This window comes from Rhinopithecus roxellana, chromosome 4 (assembly GCF_007565055.1).
Source record: "Rhinopithecus roxellana isolate Shanxi Qingling chromosome 4, ASM756505v1, whole genome shotgun sequence".
In the NCBI taxonomy this organism is placed as follows: domain Eukaryota; kingdom Metazoa; phylum Chordata; class Mammalia; order Primates; family Cercopithecidae; genus Rhinopithecus; species Rhinopithecus roxellana.
Window position 1 is genome coordinate 126,957,367 of NC_044552.1, and position 13,800 is coordinate 126,971,166.

At 36.7% G+C, this 13,800-nt stretch overlaps 1 protein-coding gene across 7 annotated transcripts in view; it reads right to left on the reverse strand.

Moving 5' to 3' along the window:
• Positions 1 to 633: 633 nt before the first annotated feature.
• The window catches only part of LAMA2 (laminin subunit alpha 2), a 676,086-nt gene continuing 662,919 nt past the window's right edge, over positions 634 to 13,800 (reverse strand). For all 7 annotated transcript variants that reach the window (XM_030928801.1, XM_030928799.1, XM_030928802.1 and 4 more), the window contains 5 exons: positions 11,896 to 12,051; positions 9,679 to 9,832; positions 4,754 to 4,884; positions 2,591 to 2,813; positions 634 to 1,003 (listed from right to left, as the gene is read on the reverse strand). In XM_030928801.1, coding sequence (XP_030784661.1) covers positions 846 to 1,003; positions 2,591 to 2,813; positions 4,754 to 4,884; positions 9,679 to 9,832; positions 11,896 to 12,051 — 822 coding nt within the window. In that variant the 3' untranslated portion in view covers positions 634 to 845. The remainder of the gene's footprint in view (positions 1,004 to 2,590; positions 2,814 to 4,753; positions 4,885 to 9,678; positions 9,833 to 11,895; positions 12,052 to 13,800) is intronic.

Below are 13,800 nucleotides of genomic sequence, written 5' to 3' on the forward strand. Positions count from 1 at the left end.
CAAATTACAACTCCAAAAGACTCAATGAAGCATGCCTTTTAAGTTTCTGGTTTACTGCTTCCTGATAAGTAGAAATGCATTTCAGCATTATTCCTCCCCACCTAGGTGTAAATTGTGATATTCACTATAGGCTTAGAGAGTCCCAAATCTTAGTACTGTAGTATCAAATGTGTGCTTAGTTGTCATTCATAAGCTTGGTTCTGGCATCTCCCCAAAGCCCAAAAATCATTATCAATAAGAAAATCAAATAATTAAGCTTTCTGGACTGAATCTGATCTATACCCTCTACCTTCAGCATAAAAAGCTATTCTCTCATGTGGCTAGTTAAACTCTCTAATAATGAACTTGGGTCAGGAAAATGATTTGCTAATTCTTTCACAAACAGAGTAAGGGAACTGATTTCCTCCCAATCACACATGCCAAATTCACTTGCTGTCAGTGGCTTGGACAGAAGGCCAAAGCTGACATACATGGTAAAGGATGATAAAAGTATTAATAGAAATAAGTTAAAAAATTTGCCTTCATAAATTACATCTGAACTCTTTCCTTGAGATGACTGGAGGGCATGTTGCAAATTCAACAATTTATGGCCAATTTCCTTTTATCCTTAAAATTACACAAAACAGGCAATTATTTAGAATGAAATAATAAGTTTAATATTTATAGACTTGAGAAAGAACTTGAATTAAAATTCAGTCTGGAGTCTGAATTAGCACCATCTGAATACAGAAAGAATTCTATATACATGCACAAATTAGTTTAATTAATATATATAGGTAAAATATATTTGTTTTACTTGATATACTTGTTTTGACAGACTCCTCCTAGGGTTACACTTATTTTTATTAGTTGGCTGGGCATGATACAGGTTGAACACCCCTCAGTTCCAGGGCCTTGGCAAAATTAACTTCCAGTGGCTTGCCCGTGCCTTTGGTGAGCTTCAGGGATCTGATGCAACCTCGGAACGGAATGCTGGTGGTCAGGCCAAACTGCTTGAGGTCATCTGAAAAAGGCAACGCAAGAGGGCTCAGCTTTGAAATGCTCCTGCGCCAAATATTAAGAGCATGTTTCAAAGTCACCTGTTAGCTTGAGATTAAATTGGAATGCTGTTTTATGCAAAGTTAGTGGTTTTGTTGTTAGCCTTACTAATAGAATTGTGAAGAAAGATCAACTGAAATTTTTTTTGAGACAGGTTCTTGCTCTGTTGCCTAGGCTGGAGTGCAGTGGTGCAAGGCTTACTGCAGCCTAAACCTCCTGGACTCCAGCGATCCTCCCTTCTCTGTGTTGCCCAGGCTACTCTCCAACTCCTGGGCTCAAGAGATCTGTCCATCTCAGCCCAAAGTGTAATTCCAGTGTTGGGATTACAGGCATGAGCCACCATGCCCACCCAGCCTCAACTTTTTAACAGTTATATATTATAAAATCTGAAAACATCTAGAATTATACATCTTAAGAATGAAATAAAGTGGTTTGGGATGAACAGATTTACAGTTATGACTTAAAATTGTAAAATGTTAGTTCATGAAACAAAGCAATTGATCAGATACTTTTAAGTACTGACTTAGAACTTTTTGAAGGTGACTTTATCACTTTCTTACATTGTAAAAATAAATCCCTAAAGGTTAAGTAGTTTGGAAATTCATGTGGAATCTTCCTCTTATTATGGAGGTGCTTGTATCAGCAGGCCTACTAGGTGTTAATTAGGATTCCATTTCATAGACTGAATGGAGAAGTACATTACCTCCTTCATAATGTCTTGGAATGTATCCTGATTGAGGCAAAAGATCTTTTTAAAACCCAGAAGGCACTTTGGAAAGAGGAGCTGTCGTTGGGCTCCCATTGCATTTCTGTCAACATTGCTCTGTCAACAATTGCTGAATATACATTTTGCTTGTTTCATTAAGCAAAGGAGCTTTATATAAACGGGGACAAAAGTTCCTCTCAACAAAATGATGAAAGACCATTCCAGGAGGCTATGTTATTACAGTACTTATTAAGAGCCACTTGGCTTACTTCTCATCAAGTTGGGCCACTCTTGTTTATGGGCACTTTAGGTAAATCTCTGCAGTTCACATGCTATGTTTAATGTGCTAGAGAAGGATTTTGAATGAGGATTTATTGCTTGGGTTTCTTTGTAATATAAATATAAACTCTATAATAACATAAGGGGGAAATTAGCTACATTTAACCCAATGATTTCCAGAACTTGAGGAAATAAGTTCCATAACATTTTATGATTCCTCTGGTATATTAATTTAAAAAAAAATCAGAAAGAACACCAAGTTTGGGTCCAATTGCTGTTAAATGCCTCATATCTTTTATAAGCCAAATTCATTTCCTCTAGCTTCAATCTCTCCACAAATGAAACTTTGGGGGTTCTCATGAAAAGTTCAGTCCCAGGTGGTTTATATAATATGTTCATTTTACACACTGGAAATTTTAGGTAAGGTGCTATTTATAGGAGCAAATTCTAAAGCTAGGAAGCAAGTACACATAATCACACATTCTTAGACATACGTAAATATAAATGTTTTCAAAACCACTAACATAAGAGAGCAAAGACATTCTTGCTGGGGAAGCCAACACTCACCTGGGAAGCCTCCAACAAATACAGGGTCATTTGTGTCAGCTGATGTAGATGCTGGGTTTAGGCTTTGGGCTTCCACCTGGTTCCCATCGACTGTGAGCTCAATGCGGTGTTTGATCTTGTTGGCAGTGACTTTATGCCATTGTCCATCACACAAATGCCCTGGAACCCCAGCATCATAGATAGCAGTGAATCTGCCGGCGCCATTGTCCACATGAAACATCAGCTGGAAAGCAGGAAATAGAACAGTCACAGATGGTTTTATTCAAGAAGTATCATGATGTTTCACACATAAAAATGATCAGGTCTCTAGGAAAGATATCGGCCAGAATCATTGGAACTGGATGTAACTGGGCATATTGAAAAAAATTTTAAAACTTGATAGAAATTAAAGTATAAATCTAATCACCAGGAGCCACAAATTATTTTCTTTGCTTTGGGGAATTGTTGGGAGTTAATAAGCAAGATACATAAAGCTGGTAATAATTCTGCTTTCAGAAAAATTTGAGGCCAGGTGACAAGAAAAGGACCTAGTGTACACAGGGAAAAATTCTACCTCAGAGATTTTTAGAATGTGAGAGTTCTTACTGAACCTTATAAAATTTTCTTAAAAGATATTGTTTAAAGTGACTCAATAATTTGGTTTACAAATTCAAAGTAAAGGATTTTTTAAATTTTAAACTTCTAATGTTTTAATTATGTGTTTTCCTTCATGGATTTCATTTTATATACAAGATTAAGAGTTACATAAATTACATTTTGGAGCCCGTTTCATGTCACAGGTGCCAAAGACCTGAGCCAGAAGGCCAGTTAAATTCCTAACAATGAAGAACTTAGATTAGAAGTTCTGGTCTAAATGAGAAAAATCTGTTTTTAGTAAGGTGGAAAGGCCCCTGAAATTTGAGATGACAGAATTCTTTTGAAGCTGGTGAAGAAATGAAACATATTGAAACATTAAAAACATTAGTCAGTTTGGCAACACATTTGACAAGGTAAAAAAAAAAGAAGTCTTAAAAAGATTGAAAATGCAAGTAAATAGGTAAAAAGTTTGTAAACTCTAGTGATGTAATTATTACTGAAATGTTTACTATATTGGGTGGAGTTGGCATATATATTGCATACTATATTGGGTGCATACAATATTGCATACTATATTGGGTGGTTTTTGCATGTAAAAGGAGCTTGGTGAGAAATGCACATGATAGTGACATGTTGATGGTAACTACCCCGTAACAGCACGTGATGAAATGAAGCTTACTTGAAAAAGATGTAGTAAAAGTGTGTTTTGAAAATTTGGTAAAACTATTAAGTGTTGCTTTTTTGTTCACCCTTTTTTACCTTTAAACTGGTGGATCTTTTTTCCTGTATTACCTTTGTTTGAGGACAGTTTGAAAATTGAGCAGAAGGAGGAAGAAAGCAAGAAAAAAATAGTTAAGTCACTATGTGATTTTTCTTCTTGGGAGGCAACACTAAGGGTGGAAACGTGAACTGAGTTGAAGTACAATTCCTATTTAATAGCCAAACAGAAAACTTGTGAAATTTCTTGTTCTGCCTTTTCTTTTTACCTGCTGCCTATAGTGCAAAGTTGTTTCACTGCAGGGCTTAGAGAGGTGTTTAGAATTTGATTATCAATTATTATCAAACTGACACACTACTTTTATAAATTTGCTGTTTTTTGAAATGGTATCTGGATGCTCTTTTAAAAAAATTGAGAAACTGATATGTCAGTTGGCTACCTTGACTTCTAAGAGATGCCTAGCCTATTACAAGAGGCAGACTGATTTTAGATGATATACACCTCTGCCTTTTCTCCCACTGGAGTCAATAGTTTCATAGACTGTGTGTTCCTTAAGAGGAGAATAAGAGTGTATTCATAGCAACACAGTAAGAACTTGAGATCTCAAACTATTTGGTTCATTATTAGTCAACATAATTGGCTTGCCGTAGAATTAATGCATTTAAAGTTTATACTGGCCTATACAATAGTTATGCTGAAAACATATACAAATTGAAACAATCCAGAAGGATGAAAACATACAATTTAACTTTCTCCCAACAAAGAATACAGCCAGGCTTCAAAATATTCGAGTTTGCCACACATGAACGGTATCTACACATCAACAATATCATGAAGAAATCAGAAATGTTTCGATTGCTGACACTCACCTTTTCATCAATCATTTCAATACCCATTCCATCCATTTTTTGACTACTGATCCCTAGAAGAACTCCAGTCGTTCTAGTTGTGCGGAATTCAAATTCTACGAGAAGGTCCAATCCCACTTTGAATCCACCAACTGTAAAATGAAGATTTTAAATATTGTGGATTAGAGTATGGGGATTGTTAATTCAAACGTGTGCAATGCATGACTTTTTATTAGATTTCAATTCAAATGCTAGCTAATTCTAATGAGGGCTGTAAGTTTCAGATCCTGCCTGGCCTATCTTCCACCACTGTGTCCTGTAACACACTCCATAGTTATTGCTTCTTTTCTGGGCTGCCTTCCCTTCTGGAATGTACGTTCTATGAGATCAGGGGCATTGTCTATACTTTTCACCATTTTATCCCTGTACTTACTAAAGTATCTGGCACATCATGGAGGTTTAGTATGTATTATTTGAATAAATGGATACACACTGAGATTGACTCAAAGAATCTCACTGTCAGGTATTATTATCTTAGAAGTCTCTCTATTGGGTTAAGAAAAACATTTCAGTGATTTTTCAGTAAAATTTTAGTGGGGCACACTAAATGGTGCCACAATCATCTGAAAGGGTTCAAAAGTTGCCACACATTTTATTAATACAGAGAGAAACTGTAAATACAATGTTGATGGGAAGTTTCTGGGACATAAGTAGACTTATCTTGCTTATCCAGTTAATTCTTTTCTCTATGATTTTCCATATTTGACTCTTTGATTTTTTAAAATCTTTGAGCAAGTATTTAAGATACGCCTCTTAGGAACAAAGTGATCTGTTAAGATCTGTCTAGACCACACAAACTGAATTGAGTATCAGGGAACTACTCAGGGGAATTTTCTCCAAGTCTTCTATTTATTAGGCAAGAAATAAATGCTATGTGTAGCCACAGCTGTCTCCAATGAAGGATGGTAGCTATTATGTGAAAGACTTTTGTTCTACTGAGAACCTTGATGGGTTTGGATTGGCAAAGGTGGGTTTATAGCAGATTTTAACAATAAAAGCTAGCCAGTTGTGCCTGGGCAACATAGTGACACCCCTTCTGTAAATAAATTAAAAAAAAAAAAAAAAGGGTAGAAGAAGCTGAATTGTTCTGCAAAATAAAACCAAAAGGGAGAAGTAAGGAGAAGAGAGGAAGGACATGAGGAAGTTCGGCTGAGGACAGAAAGAATGAAGAGGCCAATAAAAAGTCCCAGTGACTGGGTCGCTGGAAAACATTTAAGAACAAAGATGTCAAAGGTTAAGATGAATTGTATGTTTTCCAGTGAAGTGATCTCTTCTGACCACCCAAGTCTTATGTAAATTGTATTACACTGTGTGTTCAGGGGATGGCAAGGGCCATTAGAAACAGAGGAAGTGGGTAATTTTCTGGTTTGGTTTGATCCAGAATTATAAGACCCCAGGCAGGATGGCAAGTCAGTCCATTAACTGCAGAAGCTGAAGCTGAAACTCATCACAAAATTTGACTAAGTGAATGCCAGTCATCTGTGAATTTGCAGAAATCTTGGGGGAAGCTTTTAGACTTTCATAGCACATGGACTTTGGGGTTCAGCATAATCCATAATGTTTCAATATTTAGCATATCCTGTGTTTTTCTGTTTTCTGCTTCTGTGTAGGTGAGGTTTCTTACCTATATTTTGCTGGAGGGTCCTACTCTTCTATCACCCGCTACTTTGTATGGGAGTGTTAAAATCACCTGAATCCTTGCTCAAATGCTGATTCCTTCATGAAACGTTTCCTGATTTCCCCAAACAAAGTTAATCTTTTTTTCTAAGTATCTACAGAACTGTGCTTTTATATCTTAAATCATTTTTACTTGCCTTCTTTTAATTTATTACCAGATGATAATGTATTCTTGATAGAAAGAACTGTTACTTATTTCTCTGTTTCCCATCATAATCTCCACATATTATGTGCTTATTAGTTTATTTCTAATGAACATATACATGTTTCTATGATACTGCAGGACTGAATATTCTGTTTTTAAGTATATTAATGGCAGATTTAAAAAATTATTATGCAGTTTTCATTGTAGAGATCTTTCACTTCTTTGGTTAATTCCTTAGTATTTTATTTTCTTTGTAGCTACTGTAAATGGGATTACTTTCTGGATTTCATTTTCTGATTGTTTGCTGTTGGCATATAGAAATGTTACTGATTTTTGTATGTTGACTTTGTATCCTGCAGCTTTACTGAATTTATCAGTCCTAACGGTTTTTTGGTGGGGTCTTTAGGCTTTTCCAAATACAAAATCATGCCATTTGCAAACAAGTATAATTTGACTTCTTCCTTGGATGCTGTTTACTTTTTTCTCATCTGATTGTTCTAGCTAGGACTTCCAATACTACGTTGAATAACAGTGGTGACAGTGGGCATCCTCGTCATATTCTAGATCTTAGAGGAAAGTACAATAAAAACTATAAAACAATGATGCAAGAAATTGAAGAGGGCACAAAAATAAGATATTCCATGTTAATGGATTTGAAGAATCAATATTGTTAAAATGTCCATACTACCCAGAGCAATCTGCAGATGTAATATAATCCCTATTAAAATACCAATGAGATTCTTCACAGAAATAGAAAATTCCTAAAATTCATATGAAACCCAGAATAGTCACAGTTATCCTATGCAAAAACAACAAAATTGGAAGAATTACATTACCAGACTTCAAATTATACTACAGAACTACAGTAACCCAAACGGCATAGTACTGACATAAAAACAGGCACATAGACCAGTGGAACAGAATAGAGAAGCCAGAAATAAATCCACACATCTACAGCGAACTCATTTTCCTTAAAGGTTCTAAGAACACACATTAGGGAAAGGACGGTCTCTTCAATAAATGGTGCGGGGAAAAATGGATATGCCTATGTGGAAGAATGAAACTAGATCCCTATCTCTCGCCATATACAAAAATCAAATCAAAGTGGTTTAGAGACATGCATCTAGGAGATCTAACTATGAAACTATTACAATAAAATGTTGGGGAAATTCTCCAGGACATTGAAAGGGGCAAAGACTTCTTGAGTAATACCCCACAAGCACAGGCAACCAAAGCAAAAATAGACAAATGGGACCACATCAAGTTAAAAAGCTTCTGCATAGCAAAGGAAACTATCAACAAAGTGAAGTGACAACCCACAGAATGGGAGAAAATATTTGCAAACTACCCATCTGAGAAGGGATTAATAACCAGAATATAAAAGGAACTCAAACAATTCTACAGGAAAAAAAAAAATGTAATAATCCTATTTAAAAATGGGTACAAGATGGATAGACATTTCTCAAAAGAAGATATTCAGATGGCAAACAGGTATATGAAAAGGTGCTCAACATCACTGATCATCAGAGAAATGCAAATCAAAACTACAATGAGCTATTATCTCACCCAAGTTAAAATGGCTTTTATCCAAAAGACAGGCAACATAACAAATGCTGACAAGGATGTAGAGAAAAGGGAACCCTCGTACACTGTTGGTGGGAATGTAAACTAGTGCAACTGCTATGGAGAACAGTTTGGAGGTTCCTCAGAACACTAAAAATAGAGCTACCATATGATCCATCAATTCCACTCTTAGATATATACCCAAAAGAATATCGAAGAGATATCTGCACTCCCATGTTTATTGCAGCACTATTTACAATAGCCAAGATTTGGAAGCCACCTATGTGTCCATCAGTAGATGAATGGATAAAGAAAATGTGGTACATATACATAATGGATATGAATAAGCCATAAAAAAGAATGAGATTCTGTCATCTGCAAGAACATGGGTGGTTCTCGAGGTCATTATATTAAGTGAAATAAGCCAGGCACACAAAGGCAAACATCACATGTTCTCACTTATCTGTGGGAGCTAAAAACGAAAGCAATTGAACTCATGGAGATAGAAATTAGAAGGATAGTTACCAGACGTTGGGAAGGTTAGTGGCAGGGAGGAGTAGGGATGGTTAATGATACAAAATAGTTTGAATGAGTAAGAGTTAGTATTTCCTAGCACAAGTGTAACTACAGTTAAAAAAAAAATTAATTGTACTTTTTTTTGTTTGTTTTTCTGTTTTTTTTTTTTTGAAACGGGGTCTCGCTCTATATCACCCAGGCTGGAGTGCAGTGGCGAATTGTACATTTTAAATTAACTAAAAGAGTACAATCAGACGTTTGAAACATAAAGAATACATGTTTGAGGTGATGGATACCCCATTTACCCTGATACGATTATGCATTGCATGCCTATATCAAAATATCTCAGGTAACCCATAAATATATACACCCACTGTGTACCCACAAAAATTAAAAATTAAAGGATTAAAAAATCATTATGTAGAGGTTATTTCCTATTTCTTTTTCCTAGCTGCACCTTCATGACCAGTGATATAAAACCATACTGGAAATGTTCATTGGAAATGGAGCGGAGAAAGCCAGGAGTGATGTCAGCCATCGTCACCATCAACAAGAAATGGACATGGGTGTGCATTGTGTGTATGGGTGTGTGTTGATGGGGAGGAGATTATGAAATACAGCCTTGCAGGGAATTGAAAAGAAGAAAAAAACATATCTCCAGAAACTGGAAGGTAGGAAAACAACATAGTATAAACATATGAGTGTCCTTGCAAAATTATTTATTTTGCTGTTCTTAATCTCCAGTGAAGGAGATGGAATAAATTCTCTAAATAGACCTGTACCTTATTTCTTCTATTAATTCTTATCAGGATCAGATACATGAATTTTTAAGAAGCATTTTTGAAATTACTTCCATAAGTTTATTTTTGGCTTAAATAAAGGATACTAGTTTAGGACTCTGGAAACTTTTATTATTTGGTACTAGCAAGAAGGTAGTATTTGTATCCAGTTAATAATCAACAGGAAGGAAATGAAAGAGCCTTACCTGCTTTGGCAAAACCTGTTCCATCAAAATATGTTCCCCTCTGAGCATTTGCAAAACATGTCCCAACATGGAAGCTGGAGGTGGGCTCTTCCAGATCAGCAGGGGCCTCTTCCATGTGGAGATTCCTGATGCAGCCGTCAATGCTATAGGTCACCTAAACGTTCAGATCAGAAGAAACAAATGTCAAGTTTTAGCAGAACTTTGCCTTTACGTAGAACACAATCATTTGCGGGGTGCTCTATGTGTGTGGTTATTGGCCAGTTGTCTTAGGGTAGGACTTCCCCCAAAGCTGCCTGGGTTCTCTATTACCACCAGGCTTCTTGACATGGATGCAGAAAATCCTGTGTTGGGCTTCTCAACTCAGATGTATCTATCCTGGAATACGACTGTTCTCATAGTCTACATACTGCACCCTATGTTTCCATTGGTTTGACAGAGCTATGGGCCCCATGTGGGTATCACAAGTTTTAATTGGTCTCTTATGTTCCTGATTTTATATTTCTATTAATAGTTTATTAAACTTACTATATACACATTTTGTCATAGCCTATGTTCAATTTCTATTTGAAAAGGTAATTAGGTTTGGTTCAGTGCTTCTTCCTTTTGAATATCTAATGAAAGCAGCAGACCCTCCCCTAAGAAAATGCAAATATGCATAACACTTGAAAGTTTGCATGAAACATTGGGGATTCAAGGAATTTAGAAGTAACTCAATCATACTCTAGTCCATTATATTTTATCTGTTTTTAGAAATTCAAGTGAATTGCTTTTACCAGTGTCACGTCAGAGACTTTTGTTTTTGATAGACCTAAAAAGCATATCCAATAGCTATGAAAGGAAAGTAATACTGATCATCCACAAGAGAAGCCAAATGCTGAGAATTACAACTATAATGGGTGATTGTCTTTGATGAGTGAACAAATCTACATTATCATGTGTTCTAATTTGAGTACAGAAATGTATCACATTTGTATCTAGTGTGTTCTCTAAAAGCACCAATCAATCCCCCATGCTTCTCTCAGAGTAACACTTTCCAAAGCAAACTAGGACACATGGTCTGATAAAAAAATTATTTGGTGAATATTGATTTACAAAACTGTGAGGGCTTTAAATTCTGAATCCAAAATTGGATAACTGTACTCTAACTACTGCATCTCTCAATATTTGCTAAATCTCTATGACTGAAACACCATGAATACATACCATCATTTTCATCTTTCAGTGCTTTTTATATGCCTGCTACTCTTCCAATCACTTTATTTTTATTTATTTATTTGTTTTTTGAGACAGGGTTTTGCTGTGTCGCCCAGGCTGGAATGCAGTGGTGCTATTGCAACTCACTGCAACCTCTGCCCCTCGGGTTCAAGTGATTCTCGTGCCTCAGCCCCCGAACTAGCTGAGACTACAGGCACATACCACCACACTTGGCTAATTTTTTGTATTTTTAGTAGAGACAGGGTTTTTGGCCAGGCTGGTCTTGAACTCCTGGTCTCAAGGGATCTGCCTGCCTCGGCCTCCCAAAGTGCTGGGATTACAGGTGTGAGCCACCACACCCAACTCAATCATTTAATCTTTATGCAATCCTTTGTGTTTAGTATTATCATTACCCTATTTTGCAAAAGAGAAATCTTTGTTTAAAATGATTAACTTGCTCCAAAACACACAGCTAGTCAATAGTTAAATAGGAATTCAAACCAAGAGAGTCTGGCTCCAGAATCCCCACTCAGTGTTCCGTGGCATTGTCTCTCATAAGCTAATCTAAAACACCTTCTGTCCGCCGGGCACGGTGGCTCACACCTGTAATCCCAGCACTTTGGGAGGCTGAGGCAGGCGGATCATGAGGTCAAGAGATGGAGACCATCCTGGCTAACACGGTGAAACCCCATCTCTATTAAAAGTACAAAAAATTAGCTGGGCGTGGTGGCAGGCACCTGTAGTCCCAGCTACTCGGGAGGCTGAGGCAGGAGAATGGCGTGAACCCGGGAGGCGGAACTTGCAGTGAGCCGAGATCGCGTCATTGCACTCCAGCCTGGGCGACAAAGCGAGACTCCATCTCAAAAAAAAAAAAAAAAAACAAAAAACCTGTCCCTTTTCAGAAAAGATGACTTCCTACTCACCTATCAGTTTTTATGGGCCCATGTGACCTAATAAATCAAAATATATCAATAAATGAATCAGTCATATATTTAGGTAATAAAGAAGAAATTAGATATTTACTGGACCAATTCTTCGGGTAGTGTAGTTGATGGGTAACCCACCAACATACAGCATTCCCACAACATCCAGGATGTCAGCTTTTCTGGGACTAATGGTTCTGTTGGAGGCCCCATCTACATAAAGAATTCCTTCTTGCTTACTTCTCATTATCTTAATCTACAAAAAAGAAAGAGGTCATTAATGCCAATCCTGAACAAATTTCAAATATGCACAGTATAAGACATAAAAACTTTAACGATGTTACCAAGAAAAATTGAAACAATGTACACAGTGCTTAGTATGTGCTAAGCCCATTATATATGGGAAAGTTAAACCCATTTTACAGAATATCTCAACTTCTGTCTTTTCCATGACTACTATCACCAAAAGAATACCAAATTTTCCTGGGTCAGTTTTAGGTTGAAGTCTCTTCAGTAGTTTCCCAAGTGTGGATATGTGTTGAGAGGGAGGAATGTTGTAAGGAAGCCTGCAGACTAATAGCACTTTCATGAATTAAGTGCAGCAAAATTCACGTACAGTTTTAAAAGTGCATTAGTTTGATTAAGCAGGAGCCTGGGCTCCCAACACAATTTCAGATACGCTACATCCCTTTGCCTAACAGGCCCTTCTTGTGCAGAATTAAAGAAAGAGTGGCACAAATAGGCTGCACTTCTTTCTGCAGAACCTGATTAGTACAAAGTCGGGGAGGAAGATAGAGAACTGACTGAGGCTGAAATTAGGGTGGTGGAGTGAATTGTCTTCTGAGACAGAATGAAATAAGGGGTGTAAAGACTGGCTGGAGTATAAAAACCTCGAGTCTGAATTTAGGTAAAGCAGCGTGAAAGCCTGTAAAACGCTAAAGTACCATAATGGTTTAAAAATTAGTCTGGGTCAGGATTAGAGTAATTTAACACTTCATTTTACATATATTTATTCTGGTTTGGGAAGTAATTTTAAAAAACCATCAAAAATAAAATCCATTGTTAATTTGACTAATTATAGTATTTAAGTTCCCTTTCTTAATCCCAGCCTCATTGTGGTTCAACAATATGTCTTTTTCTCGAGTGTCATATTTATTATTCTATTAGCTAGAGATGGAAGAAATCTTAATGAGAGCTCCTTCATTTGGATCTGTATTTGCTAGTCATAAGCTCCCAGCAAAAATGAAGATTCCTTTTCTTATTTCCATGATAACAAATTGGTTGGCTTTGCATTTTTTAAGGTTCTTTGACTTTCTAGAATATGACAAGTCCAAGTATGTTAACATTAACCAAATCTAACATCTAATAATATCGTACTCTGAAAATTAAAAATTTTATTGGTCTACCTAGGGAAGCTTTACTTTAATAGGCTATCGCAGGTGCAGAGACAAATGTTGAGATTTTGTTTTAATCAGGCAGTATATTATCTATTTGCAGTCATGCCAAAGAGGACAGTAAGCTGGCAAACGAGACTTCTGTGCCCATAATAGTACCAGTTTCTGGGTGTAAGGCCAACGTTTTTTAAATTGTTCCAAATAACTGTCAGTAGAAATGATACCTTAGAGCCCTTTAAACACGATAAACTAGAGATTCCTGGATTCCTGGTTTTCACAGACCAGTGTGTGGTTAGGTGGGGAGTCTTGGGACCCATTTTAGTGTTGCCAACTTTTGCTTTTGGCAAATACTATTTCATAATAGAAAGGCCTTTTAGCCACCATAAAAATGCTATAATATAATCTCAGAATAAATATTATTCCTTCAGATCGAATACATCAAGCTTTATGATGAACATTCTCTGTTGTTCTACGTTTCTCACTTAGAGCAGTGGAAATGTCTTCAGCCGCCTGGCCTCAGTTTATGGGTAGATGTTTGAGAACCACAGCCATACAGCAGTGATGCAACCATGATGAGGCATGTCAGTGGTCAAATGTAAACCTACACAGGT